At 40.7% G+C, this 18164-nt stretch overlaps 1 protein-coding gene across 10 annotated transcripts in view; it reads left to right on the top strand.

Annotated features, from left to right (window-relative positions):
• ryr2a (ryanodine receptor 2a (cardiac)) overlaps nt 1-18164 on the top strand; it is a 91814-nt gene that overhangs the window by 31647 nt on the left and 42003 nt on the right. For 6 of the 10 annotated variants that reach the window (XM_073867279.1, XM_073867281.1, XM_073867282.1 and 3 more), the window contains 26 exons: nt 1155-1311; nt 1426-1590; nt 1967-2088; nt 2291-2474; nt 2743-2878; nt 2992-3087; nt 5707-5825; nt 6210-6343; nt 6425-6666; nt 7134-7326; nt 9738-9954; nt 10158-10262; nt 10428-10531; nt 10958-11041; nt 11252-11411; nt 11528-11675; nt 11859-12067; nt 12161-12335; nt 13833-14041; nt 14126-14469; nt 14911-15028; nt 15115-15275; nt 16565-16724; nt 16798-16884; nt 17006-17232; nt 17311-18151. In XM_073867279.1, the coding sequence (XP_073723380.1) occupies nt 1155-1311; nt 1426-1590; nt 1967-2088; nt 2291-2474; nt 2743-2878; nt 2992-3087; nt 5707-5825; nt 6210-6343; nt 6425-6666; nt 7134-7326; nt 9738-9954; nt 10158-10262; nt 10428-10531; nt 10958-11041; nt 11252-11411; nt 11528-11675; nt 11859-12067; nt 12161-12335; nt 13833-14041; nt 14126-14469; nt 14911-15028; nt 15115-15275; nt 16565-16724; nt 16798-16884; nt 17006-17232; nt 17311-18151 (4897 nt within the window). The remainder of the gene's footprint in view (nt 1-1154; nt 1312-1425; nt 1591-1966; nt 2089-2290; nt 2475-2742; nt 2879-2991; nt 3088-5706; nt 5826-6209; nt 6344-6424; nt 6667-7133; nt 7327-9737; nt 9955-10157; nt 10263-10427; nt 10532-10957; nt 11042-11251; nt 11412-11527; nt 11676-11858; nt 12068-12160; nt 12336-13832; nt 14042-14125; nt 14470-14910; nt 15029-15114; nt 15276-16564; nt 16725-16797; nt 16885-17005; nt 17233-17310; nt 18152-18164) is intronic. The other 4 variants (XM_073867280.1, XM_073867287.1, XM_073867284.1 and 1 more) reach the window with 1 other exon arrangement.

The following is an 18164-nucleotide window of genomic DNA, read 5'->3' on the forward strand; positions in this document are numbered from 1 at the left end:
TAGAAAGGATTTGATTGGACAAAATTAATGAGTTTATCTTTGCGAATACTTTAGTCAGTGTGGCGGCCGGGGACTTCTTTTTCGAGTGCATGTGAAGCTTATCACAACATGTATGTAGCCCATCATGTGTGTGGTTTGTCATATGAAAATATGTGTTCGGCAAGTCATGTAAACCATCATGCGTCTTGCAAAATATGTACCTGCTGCACACACGTCAAAAGGGTTTATGATAAAAGAGACGCTCACGTTTGCCAGATCTCATGTGTAATCAGAGTTTAGTGTTAAGTGTCTTTTGTGAACGTGAGCGTCTCTTTTATCATAAACTGTTTGCAACAGGCACTTATTTTGAAATGATGCATGATGCACATAGGTTCACATGATGCAACAAAGACATTTTAAAATGACAAGCAACACACATAACACTCTGAACACTTATTTAGAAGAGAAGTCACCAGCCGCCACTGACTTAAGAGACTTTTGTGATCTTTTAGGAGTCTACTAGAATATCAATTTTAATGTTAATAATCATTTCAAAGACATAAAATAAATACATTTTTATGTTTTAGAAGTTTGATTTTTTTTATCTCAATAGTATTCATTCCCTCTTAACCTTGTAAAACACTGTATCAGAGAAATGATGTCATACTAATACGTGCTACTGTAATCTCAGGTGACCTCTGCAGAATGATGTCATGTTTGACCCTGCTGACACCAGGAGCGTTTGCATACCCATCGAGCTTTTAATTACACACTGCAGGTCATCAGTTCAGAAATAACACACACACAGATTTCTTTACTTTATCACTCCAGCAAGAAACGCCGAGTTCTGATCTTTAGTGTCTAAAAATAATCTCACATCGCTGTAACTGGAACCATTTCATCAAAGTGACATTTTGGGGTTGGGGCCAAAGCACAGACCCAAAACTAACACAGTTTTACTTAGTGTGACTTTTCTCTTTTGAATCACAAATTGACCCGCTGGAGAGAACTCGTTTAGAGGATTTGATATGCAGCACATACAGTATGAAACTCTTATGTTCTGACAGCTGCTGGTTGAATGGTTTGGTGTGTACAGCAGTATGTTGTCGAATGCGCTCACAGGATCCTGCACGCAGGATTTTTGTTAAAACACCATCTCCTCTCGCTGTTTGCAGGTGGAGCGGTAGTCATATTCGCTGGGGTCAGCCGTTTCGGTTACGTCACGTGACCACCGGCAAGTATCTCAGCATGATGGACGATCAAGGGCTTTTGCTGATGGACAAAGAGAAAGCAGACGTCAAGTCGACGGCCTTCTGCTTCCGTTCCTCAAAAGTGAGACGAAGTTCTTCTGCCCAACAACTCGATTACTTCATTTACATAAAGATGTGCACGCTCTTTGATGACATCATCAGTGTTTACCCATGATTCCCTCTCATCCATCTGCAGGAGAAGCTGGACTTTGGTCTGAGGAAGGAGGTGGATGGGATGGGCGTTCCGGATATTAAATACGGCGACTCTGTCTGTTATATCCAACATGTGGACTCCGCCCTCTGGCTCACCTACCAATCGGTGGATGCCAAATGTGCTCGCATGGGCGGAGTGCAGAGAAAGGTGCAATGATTTACTGAAGCAACTATATGTAGGGTTTTCATTTCAAGATTTGATTTAGTGTAAAAGTACGACTTTAATTTATTGATAAAAACACTCAAAATGAAAGAATTAATGATGTGAAGACAATAAAGTCAGTTTATGCTAAATGAAGGAGTGTGTGCTGGATTCGGGATGTATTTATGAAACATTTCTAAGCAGAGACGTACAGTATAAAACATTTGCACTATTATGAGGGCAGATGGGCAGACAACATGCAAAGATGCACAGATGGACTCACTTTAAGTGTGTGTGTGTGTTTGTATGAGTCATTATGTGTGTGTATGAACTTGAAAAGGTGTGTGTGTGTACAGTATAACTCAGTGTTTGTGTGTTTTAGGCTATCATGCATCATGAGGGTCACATGGATGATGGTTTGACACTGTCACGGTCACAACATGAAGAGTCCCGCACAGCTCGTGTCATACGCAGCACAGTCTTCCTCTTCAATCGCTTCATCAGGTAACACACACATCTACAGAAGGACTTTTTGTTTTGTGTGTATGAAGAAACATCATCGTTAGGGATTCTAGTTTTAATTTTCAGATGAAAATGCTTGTAATGATTATAACAGACTCATCAGCAGTGCCTGTGCCAATACAACATACAGCTTCACACACACAGTTTTTTTGGTAACAGTCCTACATTTTCTTCATGAGCGCAGAGGTCTTGATACTCTGAGTAAGAAAGGAAAGACGTCAACGCTCGATCTCCCAATCGAATCGGTCAGTCTGAGTCTGCAGGATCTGATTGGTTACTTCCAGCCACCCGATGATCATCTGGAGCACGAGGACAAACAGAATCGACTCCGAGCGCTCAAGAGCAGACAGAATCTGTTTCAGGAGGAGGTGGGAATCACAACTATCATACTCGGATTCATTAAGAAGAGTTTAATACAATTACAATTACCATCAAACGATCTGAGCGCTGCTATCCACATTCATTTTATAGCTCAAATCTTTTGTTTAATTGTGATTGAAGTCTTAATGCAAAGTGAATGCTTGGATGAAACACAATTAAAAGTTTAATAGAGTTTCCTGCAGGTGTGTGAATGTGTTTGCATGCATCTGTTCCTGATGGTTTTGTGTTAGATGATCTCTCTCTCTCTCTCTCTAGGGAATGATAAACCTGGTGCTGGAGTGTATCGATCGCTTACATGTCTACAGCAGTGCGGCTCATTTTGCAGACGTGGCAGGAAGGGAAGCAGGAGAATCCTGGAAATCCATCCTGAACTCTCTCTATGAGCTCTTGGGTATGAGCCATAATTCCATCTATTCCTCTGATCAGCACTTTACACATCAATATGTTCGGAAAACACAAGACCTCTCTCTCTTTCTCTCTTTCTATCTCTCTCTATCCATATAGCTGCTCTTATCAGAGGAAACAGGAAGAATTGTGCACAGTTTTCCAGCTCTTTGGATTGGCTGATCAGTCGTCTGGAGAGATTGGAAGCCTCATCTGGTATGAACTTCAATAACATCTATGAAAGATTTCTTCTGTGGAACACAAATAATTGAGAGCTCATTACTTCAACTCTTATTAATGTACTGTAGGCCATTGATCCACGTGTGCTGTATTCAAGCTTATCGACTTAAAGCTACTAGAGTTATTAATAAATAATTGTATATTTTAATAATATTAGTGTATACATGTATTAATCTTCCTCTCTGACAGAGTTTTTCTTTAACAATTTTGATAAATCTTTATTTGGACACCACAGAAGAAGAAACTTGTACTGCCAGATTTACTCACTGACTTTACTGACTGTCAGGTGTACTAAAGACACACAGTGGCTGTTTCTCAATTTCAAGAACGCAAATAATGGACTTGCATTCTTGTGGAGATTGGTCTTGCTAGGCGACCTTGGAAGAACGAACTCAAAAGGTCACGAGAACACAGAATGCACTTGTGATAATTGAGATGTGTGCGATCTTCCTGTTGGTCACGTGACCTCCCCAGTTTCAGCACGCAAGTCTGCTCTCGATGCATCCTCGAAATTAAGAACACATTCAGGGTATTTTCATGCGTCCTCTGTACTTGTGTTCTTGAGAATTGGAATTGAACTTCGACAGTTAATGATGACGTAGAGCGAGGACACAAGGACGCAAAATCACTGAAGAACGCATATTGAGAAACAGCCAGAGAAAGACGTGGACTTGAAGTTGTTATTGCGTCTGATTTTACTGCGTATGCATTTTTAGGAGTTTCCCTTTCAAACATGAAATTAATGTGAGAAGATTATTTAAATGAATCACACAACATGTTTACTAAGGTTTGCACTCGTCCACTCACTGGTATTTGCACCATTATTTAAAGGTGGGGTGCATGATTTTTGAAAAACACTTTGGAAAATAGGTCGGGCCGAGTACCAAAACACACTTGCAGCCAATCAGCAGTAAGGGGCGTGTCTACCAACCGACATTGTTGCCTGGCTTGCATATGTGTGGGACCACTGATCTATATAAATGACTGGATTGCGCATGACGTCACAACTGTGAAGCCACCGCGCTGCCATGTTGGTATACCCAAACATTCTATTAAATCAATGGACGTTGTCAGATTTTAATGATAAAACATCACTTTACTAGTCTCTGTTTTTATATCTAAAGTTACCCTGTACATTATTACAACACAAACGTCCTAAGCATGTACATAGTTATTTACTGAAAGTTGTACATATTAGTTTTTAATCAGTTATTATACATTCATCTTTATTACAGTATCAGATCAGCGCACAGACCGCAGCATATTTACTATTAATGACAAACGTGCTCATTCTGAAATCTAAATAAATAATCATACTTCGTACCGTATGTGCATGCAATAATTTGCTGGTTTTATGTTATCTAAACTTACAAGTTACCTAAACTTATTTAGACAAATAATGCTGACCGTGTAGCTGAATGTCAAAAAAACTTTATTTATACGCGTGTCATTAACAGAACACAGCAGACACACTCACCTTAACGTTTTTTATAAATCCATTATCCTGCCCGATTTAAACATAAACATTGCAAATAACACCAGAATTAACAGTTAATTTACATACACATATCCTAAAAATAATCTTGCGTGACTGATACGCTGTAAAGCGGGTGAATTTTAAACATGATTTTGAATGTAAGTCAATGACGCCGTCTGCCGGTTGGGTATACCAAGATGTCCGCTCGAACTCTGCGCTGGCTTCACCTCACGCTGTTACGTTAAGCGTTCTATGTTCAATCCAGTCATTTATATAGATCAGTGTGTGGGACGGGTCTATGTTCAAATGTCAACATTAGCTTTCAGAGATCATGGACCCCGCCTTTAACTCCTAAAAAACACACGTCTTAAACCAAACACTCATTCACGCTGCTCTTGTTAAATTGTGTTGGTTATTATGGAAATAAGATTTTTGCGCCTGTGTTCTTTAACCTGCATGTGTCAGTAAATCACAGTGCTTTTCTGAAATGACCCCTCTCAGTAATATCCCTTATGTTGTAAATCTGTCCCATAGTGTTTGTTTTAGATTGATAATCTTGAATAAGAGCAGTAACAGAGCTCACAGACAGAGCCGTGTGACTTTAGGTCAGATATGATGAACTGACAGAGCTTCAGCTGTGAAGGATTGCAATGCAATGATTAATGTTTATGTACAGATGAAAAGAGAGAGAGAGAGAGAGAGAGAGAGAGAGAGAGAGAGAGAGAGAGAGAGAGAGAGAGAGAGAGAGAGAGAGAGAGAGAGAGAGAGAGAGAGAGAGAGAGAGAGAGAGAGAGAGAGAGAGAGAGAGAGAGATTAGTTGTCTATATGACACACCCAGAATAAAGGAGGTGTCACTCTGTGTGATTCATGTTCACCGCGGTAAATCTCTCAGACTGATCTTGAGTCAGTCAAGCATTTTTAAGGCTCTCACATACTGCTGATGTTTTCTGCTGTTAGATGTTAAGTTTGTGATGTATATTTGTGTCTCATCTGGGATATGTGCAGTATGCTGGAGCACACATATTGTGTGATGTCTCTCTGTGTGTATTAATGAATATGTCTAAATCACACATAAGCCATTGTGTTTTTGTTTATTATTGTGTGTTGTGTGTCTTCAGGGATTCTGGAGGTGTTGCACTGTGTTTTGGTGGAGAGTCCAGAAGCTCTGAACATCATTAAAGAAGGACACATCAAATCCATCATCTCTCTCCTGGACAAACACGGACGCAACCATAAGGTGAAGTGAGGGTTTTACAGCGACTCATCTTTTTCTCTTTCTGTGTGTCTATGTTTGTGTGTTTCAGTCATTTTTTAGTAATGTGACAGCAGCTCTGTTATTTATGAAGCTTTCTTAATATTGAAAAGTTCAATCGTTGCTCATTTTAGAGACGTCCATCAAACAATAAGGAAACACACTTTTATAGTACGTCTTAGATTATTCCAGTGAAATTATATTTTTCCTTTTTTAATTGAAGCAAACCATTTGAATAAGATTTGGTCTTTTAAATAGCACATCAATTGTGTGTAAGATGAATTATTAGTTAGTAGTTTGTAATGCAGTTAACTAATTTATCAAAGATTTATTCTACTGTAGATTAGTTTGTATCTTGTGTATCTGCAGGTTCTGGATGTGTTATGTTCACTGTGTGTTTGTCACGGCGTGGCGGTCCGCTCGAATCAGCATCTGATCTGTGATAACCTCCTACCCGGCAGAGATCTCCTGCTGCAGACTCGACTCGTCAATCACGTCAGCAGGTAAACGGAGGTCAACGCGTCGTTCTTTGCACCTGGACCTCGTGCTTTCGTCTCATCCTCTCATCTCTGTCTTTACCTCAGCATGAGACCCAACATCTTCCTGGGTGTGAGCGAAGGTTCGGCCCAGTACAAGAAGTGGTATTATGAGCTCATCGTGGACCACGTGGACCCGTTTGTGACGGCCGAAGCCACACACCTGAGGGTTGGCTGGGCTTCCACACAGGGTTACTGTCCATATCCGGGCGGTGGAGAGGGCTGGGGTGGGAACGGTGTTGGAGATGATCTGTACTCGTATAGCTTTGATGGGCTGCACCTGTGGGCAGGTGAGAGGGACTGAAATTTGTCGTTTGTTTGTATGTATGAATAAATGCCTTGGTATGCTTTGCTTTAAACACGTAAGGGTCAGCATACAGTGTGCGTGACACACATCTGAGTAGTATGTCTAATCATCATTTTATTTGAATCATTCTTTTTGAATAAACCTAACCCTAAATTTATATATGAGCAGAATATATGATTATTGGAAATGATTTGCAGAAATAAAGATGCAGTGTATCACTTGATGATGTGATAATATTATGGCACACTGCTGTTAGAAACATTCAGTCTTTCAGAAAATATCAATAAATATAATAATAGCATTACAATGAGTGAAGTGTGCAGTATAGATGATCACCTCTGTCTCTTCACATTATCTCTGTGTGGAAAACTTGCTGATGGTATTAAAATGACATTATTCATAATAGCACAATGTGATAGTTTTAAACATAACATGAGCTTTGATTGATAGGTTGTGTTGCCCGGTCTGTGAGTTCACCCAATCAGCACCTGTTACGGGCGGAGGATGTGGTCAGCTGCTGTCTGGATCTCAGCGCTCCCAGCATCTCATTCCGGATCAATGGACAGCCTGTACAGGGAATGTTTGAGAACTTTAACTCAGACGGACTCTTTTTTCCTGTGGTGTCCTTCTCTGCAGGAGTCAAGTGAGTTTGGCATGACTTACTGAACTCAGTCAGAGTTATATTAAATAATATCCTAAATCCTCCCAGCTTTGAAGCGCATCCTAAGAACCCAAAGAACTACAATAATGGTTGTTTCATCATGTGACACGAGCACCAGTGATATTCAACATGCTGCAATGTTTTGATCATAGATATGTATAAAGGCTAGATGTGTTATGGCAGAGTCTCTAACATCATCACCTAGTGTCCATCTTACCACAGGGCGCTCGCTCACTCGTAGCATTGAGTTTTAATGATATAGGTACTTGCTCAATTTTCAAAAGGTTTGGTTTCTTACAAACGTTATTAACGTGGCTATAATGCTGGATGCTTTAACATGTTTCATGATTTTTTTTTTAGAATAAGTATGCAGTGTCATAGGTACATCTTTGATGTTTATAACAAACCAAACCATTTGAAAATCGGTAAAAAATTAAGCAAATTATGGTCATTTAAAAGTACCTGCACCATTAAAACTTAGTTTTGATTGCTTAATAAGCTGAATGTGAAGTCTATCGTATCACTTCATAAGACATACAGTTTTTTTAACTCACTGGAGTCTTACTTTTATGATGGATGAATTTCACACTGCTCATACTGTACCGGGGGTTAAGAGAGTATCCTGGTTATTCATAATCTGATATTTTACACGGTACATCAGTGCTTCTCAAACTATTTCGGCGTGCATCCCTGTGTGGTCCCCCAAAGAAAATGTATGACATAAAACATTGCAAAACTTTATATTTGAATTAAACAAAATGTAGTGATGTTGGTTAGTAGCCTTAATTTTCTGAGATTTAATTACACAGAAATTAATTTATTTTATAAAAAGTCATAAAACTGGAGCCCCTCTGGCACAGTTTGAGAACCACTGCTGTGTATTACTAAACCCTGCATGGCTTAATGTTCTTATTTGCATATCTGCGTTGTCACCGATCATGATTGGATAAATACAGCGGTGTCAAACTAACTGAATAAAAACAGGGCGCTATTGCTGATTATAACTGATCATGTCTCACGCTTCTGAATCACTGTCAGAACACATCGCCATGTCTGTTTTAAGGATGTTTTTACAATTCAAGTGTTTTCTGTAATCTTGGAGAATATTTTCACTTTTACCTGAAGTTGAAGTTTAAATAAGTTTAAATAAGTTTATTTAGATGGTTTCTGCAGTAACAACATAAACAAACGGCTTTCGTGGAACAAACGTAACATCAGAGTCCTTTTAGAGTATAACAAGCTAAATAAACAACAAGTAGATGACCTTAGTAAATCATAGCTAAAGCATATCTTAAACCACACTGAGCTAATATAACTTTGTAAAATGTGTATAGAATGTCAAACTTCCCTTCACATAGCGCTGATCAATGATCCCCGTCTCCCCTCATCTTTAGGAAACCAATGAAATCGTCTATAGCGTGTTTCACAATTTGTTCACAGTTGTTGTAGCCTGACGTTGTCATACTCAATTCTAGTCAGAATTTGAGTCTGATACCGCTCCATTGAGCTATAATTATGAGGGGTCTCAACCGAAAAATGCCTCTGCACTTAATTGGATAGACCTACGACCAATCAGAGCAACGGAGTGTGTGACGTATGTTGAAATTACGTCTTTGCAGCCTGACCGAACTGCTAGTTATTTCGCTACAATGACACTAACATTGTGATTATACTGAGTTAGCGAATGTACATCAACACCTATTATGTTTACAACATTTCGTTTATATCACAACATGAAGTATTTACTAAGTCATACAGTAAGACTATCTCTTACCATTTATACGTTAGGTGAACTTCATCCACGACGATACCCATTACGTTGGCTTGAAATTATCGGAGCCTAGCATGTCCCTCCACTTATTCAGCAACCACGATTCCGGGCTTCCGAAAAGAATCTGGCAACGACCGCTAATTATATCCATCTCGTCGTGCACGCTGAGTTGCATCGCCGTGATAACGTTAGCCATTTCAGTTGCGACCAACTTTTGCCGAATAGGAAGGACGGCAAAAACATCAACAAATGCCCTGCTCGCGTTTCTCTGTTCCTCTTTTAAAATCAATGCTCTGTCGATATCTTTTAGAACAGACTCAATGTCAGAATCCACACATCTGAACTCTACAGCGGCAGCCATTCAACACACGCGCTCTTTGGTGACGTGGTTCATTACGTTACTGTTGATCATCTGTCCATCATTGTATAAAGCCCGCCCTGACAATTTGATTGGTTCGACCAGCATTTGTCTTTGCATAGTAGCTCCTCAACGGAGAAACACCAGACCGATCTTCCCGTTTTCAAATTCTTGTGGGCGGGGCTAAGATCGGCTGGCACCCAGGCTACAGTTGTTGTAAAGCAGCAGTACAAAATCACATTATTGATTGAATGTCTTCCTCAGAGTGCGTTTCCTGTTGGGTGGTCGTCATGGAGAATTCAAGTTCCTGCCTCCGTCTGGTTACGCTCCGTGTTTCGAGGCCGTTTTACCACGAGATAAACTGAGAGTGGAACACAGTCAGGAATATAAACAGGATCACGGGAGCAAACGGGACCTCCTGGGACCCACCGTCACACTGTCACAAGCTGCCTTTACACCAACACCTGTAGACACCAGTCAGGTAAACACACACATGCACACACACACACACACACACACACACACACACACACACACACACACACACACACACACACACACACACACACACACACACACACAGCTGTAAATAAATGCCTGTCAGGTACATACACACAGTTTTATAAATATGTTTAAAATATTTGCTTGTGTATTTTGCGAGAGAATTGTGTTTTCTGCTGTCAGATTGTGTTGCCGCCACATCTTGAACGAATCCGAGAGAAACTGGCAGAAAACATTCATGAGCTGTGGGTGATGAACAAGATTGAGCTGGGATGGACCTATGGAGCGGTATTTTACTTTACATCATTTGTTCAAGTCTCTTTCTTCATTTGCATTATTGTTTTTTTCAAACGGCTTCACTAACACAATGTTTGATTGTATTTCTCCATCTTCTCACACTTTTCTCTACTGTATGTAAAGCATCATTTTCTGACTTCTGTGTTTATTGTGCAGGTGCGAGATGATAATAAACGCCAGCATCCCTGTCTGGTGGAATTCAGCCGATTACCTGAGCAGGAGCGGACCTACAACCTTCAGATGTCTCAGGAGACGCTCAAGTGAGTGACGCACCCGTCATACACCTGTGTGTGTGTGTGTGTGTGTGTGTGTGTGTGTGTGTGTGTGTGTGTGTGTGTGTGTGTGTGTGTGTGTGTGTGTGTTTGCAGTCTTCTTTCAAGTCATGAATGTTTATTAAGATAAAATGGTTGCAGTTTGTAAGTCTGAAGGGTTGTTGGGGTTTCTAGGAGGTTGCTAAGTCTGATTTAAAAGCACATTTGTATTTTTGATGAGCTGTTTTTAATGAATGACATTGTTTTAATTGTGTGTCTCTGATGGGAGATTGTGTCATCATTGTACATCATCACTGTAGTAAAGGTGTGTAGTGTAGTGTAGTGTATGTTTTTAATTGTGTGGGTGAATGAATGTCATGTATATATAAGAGCAGCACACTGAGGTGAAGATGAGACAGATTTCTGTGTATTTAGGACTCTTCTGGCGTTGGGGTGTCACGTTGGTGTGGCCGACGAGCGGGCGGCAGAGAAAGTCAACAATCTTAAACTGTCAGCCAAGTAAGTGTGTTCATCTTCACATGATGGTAGACAAATATAGTTTTGTGTTTGTACACTTTACTGTTATTATATAGATACAATGCGTGTCTTTTTCCATCAGGTTCGCATATGGGGGTCATGTTTGTCTTTTACTGTGTTTATTTTGAGAGTATTAGTTGTTGATGTTGTGTTACGTTATGTCTGGTTGATAAATGTTTGTTCTCTCCTCAGATATGAGCTCTCCAGCGGTTATAAACCCGCTCCAATGGACCTGAGCCACATCAAACTGGCCTCCGCCCAGGAAGCCATGGTGGACAAACTGGCAGAGAACGCACACAACGTTTGGGCCAGAGATCGAATACGCCAGGGATGGACCTATGGTATCCAGCAGGTCTGTGTGTGTGTGTTTGTGTGAAATTAATTGAGGGACTTGCCGATAAAATATACGACTGTCTGATAAAACAATCATATACAGATAATGTCTTATTTATGGGCGGTTTTCTGTAGGACATTAAGAACAGAAGAAATCCCCGTCTTGTTCCTTACGTTCTTCTTGATGAAAGAACCAAGAAATCAAACAAGGACAGTCTCAGAGAAGCCGTGCGGACGTTATTGGGTTACGGCTTTAATCTGGAGGCTCCGGACCAAGATCACGGTGTGAATTAAATTGACTTACCCATAATGCATTGCTGGAGCTGTCATCCGAGCTAACTTTAAAAAACCATGTGACACACTTTACAGCTCTTCTCCACAAGCAGCATGTTTGATACTTTACTGGTTTGAGTACAGTGGGCTAAACTCAGAAGCTATGACGTATGATGTGTTATGTTTTCTCCAGCAGCGCGATCGGACATCAATAATCTGTCTGCCGAGCGCTTCCGGATATTCCGAGCGGAGAAGACGTACAGTGTGAATGCGGGGAAGTGGTATTTTGAATTTGACGTGGTGACGGCGGGTGAGATGAGAGTGGGCTGGGCTCGACCCGGCTGTCTGCCGGACCAGGAGCTGGGATCAGATGATCAGGCCTTTGTGTTTGATGGACTCAAGGTAAAACATGACTGCACATACATCACAAGCAAAATGATGTCATGAATTAGAGAACTATATTGTTTCATTTAGGGTTTGTGTATGTGTGTGTAGGCTCAGCGTTGGCATCAGGGTAATGAGCACTTTGGCCGTACGTGGCAGTCGGGTGATGTTGTCGGCTGTATGGTGGATATGAATGAAGGCACAATGATGTTTACGCTTAATGGTGAGGTTCTGCTCGATGACTCCGGCTCTGAACTCGCCTTTAAAGACTTTGAGGTTTGTGAAGGTGAGTGACGTGTGACGTACCTCTATACCTCTGAAAACTTACCATGAAATCAATATGAACTCTTAATTTCAACTATGCACTCATCTAAGGAAGCCAATTTCATCACATAAGAAAAAAATCAAGAGGAAAAAAGTCAAAATGATGACATTTAAAGTCATAATTCTGAGATAAAAGTTATCTCAGAAATATGACTTTTAAAGTAATATTTTAGATTTTTTAATTTCATAATTAAGACTTTTAAAGTAATATTTTTTATTTTTTATCTCATAATTATGACGTTTAAAGTAATATTTTTTATTTTTTATCTCAGAAATATGACTTTTAAAGTAATATTTTAGATTTTTTAATTTCATAATTAAGACTTTTAAAGTAATATTTTTTATTTTTTTATCTCAGAATTATGACTTTTAAAGTAATATTTAAGATTTTTTAATTTCATAATTATGACTTTTAAAGTAATATTTTTGCTTTTTTTCCTCATAATTATGACATTTAAAGTAATATTTTAAAATTGTTTATCTCATAATTATGATTTTTTAAAGGAATATTTTTGCTTTTTTCTCATAATTATGACGTCTAAAGTAATATTTTACATTTTTTTATCCCATATTTTGATTTTTAAAGTAATGTTTTTTTTATTTTTTATCTTATAATTATGACGTCTAAAGTAATATTTTAAATTTTTTATCTCATATTTTGATTTTTAAAGTAATGTTTTTTTTTTATCTTATAATTATGACGTCTAAAGTAATATTTTAAATTTTTTATCTCATATTTTGATTTTTAAAGTAATGTTTTTTTATTTTTTGTCTTATAATTATGACGTTTAAAGTAAGATTTTAAATGTTTTATCTCATATTATGATTTTTAAAGTAATATTTATTTTATTTTATTATTATGACTTTTAAAGTAATATTTTAAATTTTTATGTCATAATTCTGATATACCAGAGCATGGTTTTCTTTTGTGGTGGAAATGGGCTTCCATACTCATCAGTCTTTCATCAGAATATAATAACTTCAGCTGACATCATCAGTCCCTTTCCTCCAATTGGCCGTCTTTAATCAAGGAAAATTACCATTTAGTATGTGTTTAAGCTGTTCTGTTCCGTAAACCATGTTTATAGCATTATAAACATATTATTATACACTATTCATCATGTCCCCGTAAACCACATATACCACAACACACACACACACACACAGCAGCTGTTGTGCATCATTTATGTCTCTAATAAAGGCGACAGTGTCTGTAAACAGCATGTAAATGTGCAAACCCAGCAGATTCTGCAGTGAAATTGAGCGCCACCTGTTGGCCACTGTGACAGATGAACTACAGACTGACATTTCTCCAATATGCATTTATTTGTATTGCTGCTAATGTGGATTCTAGGTCATGACATTACACATATATTATGTGATATACTGATACACAATATAAGCAAGCACAGGAGTGCAGCGGTCCAGAGCCGGTCCTGAAGCTTCTGTTGGTTTTCAGGCCTTATTCCCGTCTGCAGTCTGGGCGTCTCTCAAGTCGGCCGGATGAACTTCGGGAAGGATGTGAGCACGCTGAAGTACTTCACCATCTGCGGCCTGCAGGAGGGCTACGAACCGTTCGCCGTCAACATGAACCGAGATATGACCATGTGGATCAGCAAGCGACTGCCTCAATTCATCCCCGTCCCGCCTGTCCATGAGCACATAGAGGTCAGAGGTCAAATGACACGTGCTCTTCGAGACGAGTGTTACTGTACAGGACTGAGGTCAGGTGTGTGTGTGTGTGTTTTGCAGGTTACCAGGATTGATGGGACAGTAGAGAGCTCACCGTGCCTAAAGGTCACACAGAGGTCGTTCGGGTCACAGAATAGTAACACAGACATTATGTTTTATCGTCTGAGCATGCCCATCGAGTGTTCGGAGACGTTTTCTAGGTCATCCGGTGGGATACTTGTGGCCAACGGCAGCTTCTCCTCTCTAAAGAGAGATCTTGATGATTTCGAGACGGTTTCTGACTTTGAAGTTCTGATGAAGACCTCACACAGTCACGTCAGCTCCAACGGCCCGGACAGAGAACGAGATGAATTCAACAACCATAAAGATCACAATCAAGAGAAACCCTCCAAAATCAAACAGAGGTGAATGTTAGGTGGACACCACACAGATGTACTTTACTCTCCCCCTAGCTTTTGTATTTATTTGCAAGTATTTTTTAGCTTTTTCATACCACAAGAGTTAATATTGAGCTTGTTTGTCCAGCTCCAAAAATAATAAAACACCAGTTAGGTTAGTCTAGTTAACTGAACCTAACATAACAAACTTCATCACACTGTAGGATGGCTGATTTTATCCACAACGTGTTATTATACAGTCAAGTACAGATATAAACACGTCATCAATGTCATTTTCTTTCAACTGTTGCGTCGTCATAACCTGGTTGTGGAGAGAGAGAGTTTTTGCGCTCTCGTCTTGTTGATGTTCACTTCACATCTATGTTCACATGTTTGTGTAAGGTTTCTTTTAGGCCTCTGTATTCATCTGTACATTTGTGTGTGTGTGTGTGTGTGTTTGTGTTTTAGGTTTTTGTTGAAAAAATCGAAGCCGGATGTGAACAGCAGTAATTCAAGCACTCGTCTGTCAGAAGAAGTTTTGGCTGATGAGAGAGATGACAGCGAGAATCTCATACAAACGTCAACGGTGAGAGTCACACCTCTAAAATCACATGACCACACCCACTGATCACATGACCTGCTAAATGCCAAATCTCTGTGTGTGTGTATCAGTATTTCTACTCGGTGAGGATCTTCCCCGGGCAGGAGCCGTCCAGTGTTTGGGTCGGCTGGGTGACGTCTGATTTTCATCAGTATGATCCGGCCTTTGAGCTCAACACGGTTCGAACAGTCACTGTTACACTGGGAGATGAGAAGGGTAAAGTTCATGAGAGGTGAGTGTGAAGTGCTGAGAAGATCAACATAAACTCCTGCTGTACATTGAACATTGATTTGCAGTATTTAGCGCAGTGTTTGCGTTGTTTGCGGTATTATGCACAGTGTTTGTGTTGTTTTTGCGGTATTAAGCACATTGTTTGCGTTGTTTTGCTGTATTAAGCACAACACTGTTTGTGTTCTTTTGCAGTATTAAGTGCAACACTGTTTGCGTTGTTTTGTGGTATTAAGTGCAGTGTTTGCGTTGTTTTGCGGTATTAAGTGCAGTGTTTGCGTTGTTTTGTGGTATTAAGCGCAAAACTGTTTGCTTTGTTTTGCAGTATTAAGTGCAACACTGGTTGCGTTGTTTTGTGGTATTAAGTGCAGTGTTTACGTTGTTTTGCGGTATTAAGCACAGCATTTACGTTGTTTTGCCATATTAAGCGCAACACTGTTTGCGTTGTTTTGCGGTATTAAGTGCAGTGTTTGCGTTGTTTTGCGGTATTAAGCACAGCATTTACGTTGTTTTGCAGTATTAAGTGCAACACTGTTTTGCGTTGTTTTGCAGTATTAAGCGCAACACTGTTTGCGTTGTTTTGCAGTATTAAGTGCAACACTGTTTGCGTTGTTTTGCGGTATTAAGTGCAATGTTTGCGTTGTTTTGCGGTATTAAGCACAGCATTTACGTTGTTTTGCAGTATTAAGCGCAACACTGTTTGCGTTGTTTTGCGGTATTAAGTGCAATGTTTGCGTTGTTTTGCGGTATTAAGCACAGCATTTACATTGTTTTGCAGTATTAAGTGCAACACTGTTTGCGTTGTTTTGCGGTATTAAGTGCAGTGTTTGCGGTGTTTTGCGGTATTAAGCACAGCATTTACGTTGTTTTGCAATATTAAGCGCAACACTTTTTGCGTTGTTTTGATGTTTTAAGTGCAGTGTTTGCGTTGTTTTGCGGTATTAAGTGCAGTGTTTGCATTGTTTTGCGGTATTAAGCACAGCATTTACGTTGTTTTGCCATATTAAGTGCAACACTGTTTGCGTTGTTTTGCGGTATTAAGTGCAGTGTTTACGTTGTTTTGCCATATTAAGCGCAACACTGTTTGCGTTGTTTTGCGGTATTAAGTGCAGTGTTTGTGTTGTTTTGCAAAATATTAAACACAGTGTTACGTATGTTGTTTTGCGGTATTAAGCACAGTGTTTTCGTGTTGTTTTGAGGTGTTAAGCGCAGTGTTCGTTTTGTTCTGCAGTATTAACCACAGTGTCCGTGTTGTTTCGCGGTGTTAAGCTCAGTGTTTGTGTTGTTTTTCAGTATTAAGCGCAGTAACTGCTTCATGGTTTGGGGCGGCGAATGCAGCAACCCCAGTCAGGGTCGCAATAATAACGGCCTGGAGATCGGATGTTTGGTGGACACAGCCAATGGCTTCCTCACATTCACATCCAATGGCAAAGAGCTCAGCACCTTTTACCAGGTTTGAGTTTTTATTACTCAGAATCATTTATGCTGTGATCTGATAAACTCATTCATCTCAACCATCTGCGCAGGTGGAGCCGAGAACCAAACTCTTCCCTGCAGTGTTTGCGCAGGCAACCAGTCCAAATGTCTTCCAGTTTGAACTGGGACGTGTCAAGGTGAACTCACACACATGGGACATTGACTATTTTTATTTTGCGGTGTTAGCACAAACAGGACACACGTATAAGTTTAGTTCATGCATCATCATCACGTGTGTGTGTGTGTGTGTTTGTGTAGAATGTGATGCCGCTCTCTGCCGGCCTGTTTAAAAGTGAACGAAAGAACGCTGTACCTCAGTGTCCACCGCGGTTACACGTGCAGTACCTCACACCGGTGTCATGGAGTCGTGTTCCCAATCAGTTCCTGAGGGCAGAGGTCACCAGGGTCAATGAGAGATTGGGCTGGATGGTTCAGAGTTCAGAACCGCTGCAATTCATGACTCTCCATATACCTGAGGAGAACAGGTACATGACACGCACATACAAACATGCACTTACACACTTAGCAAACAGCAAGCTCAGGTCTGTGTTTGTGTCTCTCAGGTCGTTGGATATTCTTGAGCTCACAGAACAGAGAGACCTGCTGAAGTTTCACTATCACACGCTGCGTTTATATTCGGCCATCTGCGCTCTGGGGAACAACCGTGTGGCTCACGCGCTCTGCAGTCACGTGGACGAAGCCCAACTCCTCTACGCCATTCAGAACAAATACGTGCCGGGCCTTCTGCGTACCGGATACTACGACCTGCTCATAGACATCCACCTGAGAAGCTACGCCACCGCACGGCTAATGATGAACTCCGAGTATATCGTTCCCATGACGCCCGAGACCAAGAGCATCACGCTCTTCCCCAACGAGAAGAAAAAACACGGGCTCCCCGGCATCGGACTGAGCACGTCGCTGCAGCCGCGCATGCGGTTCTCCTCGCCTAATTTCGTGGGGTCCGTCGGTTGTTACCACGGTAACGGCGCGGTCGCCGGGGGTGACTGTTTCCAGCATAGCCCGGAGTTTCCGTTGGAGACGCTCAAGTGTCGGACGATGGAGATGCTGACGGAGGCGGTGCGAGAGGGCAGTTTACACGTGCGAGACCCCGTAGGGGGCAGTACCGAATTTCTGTTCGTTCCTCTCATCAAACTCTTCTACACTCTTCTGATAATGGGCGTCTTTCATAACGGAGACCTGAAGACCATCCTGCAGCTGATCGAACCCAGCGTGTTTTCACAGGATTCTGATGCGAAGAGCGGCTCCTCTTCCCCAGAGGAAGAGGAGAGCAGTGGGTGGGGCCACCTGGAGGGAGGCGGAGCCGAGGAGCAAAGTCTGAGAGGAAAGATGCCCAAAGAAGGACTTTTACAGATGAAACTTCCTGAACCTGTCAAACTCCAGGTGAAAGATCTCA

The sequence above is a fragment of the Misgurnus anguillicaudatus genome, chromosome 4 (genome assembly GCF_027580225.2).
Source record: "Misgurnus anguillicaudatus chromosome 4, ASM2758022v2, whole genome shotgun sequence".
NCBI lineage: Eukaryota > Metazoa > Chordata > Actinopteri > Cypriniformes > Cobitidae > Misgurnus > Misgurnus anguillicaudatus.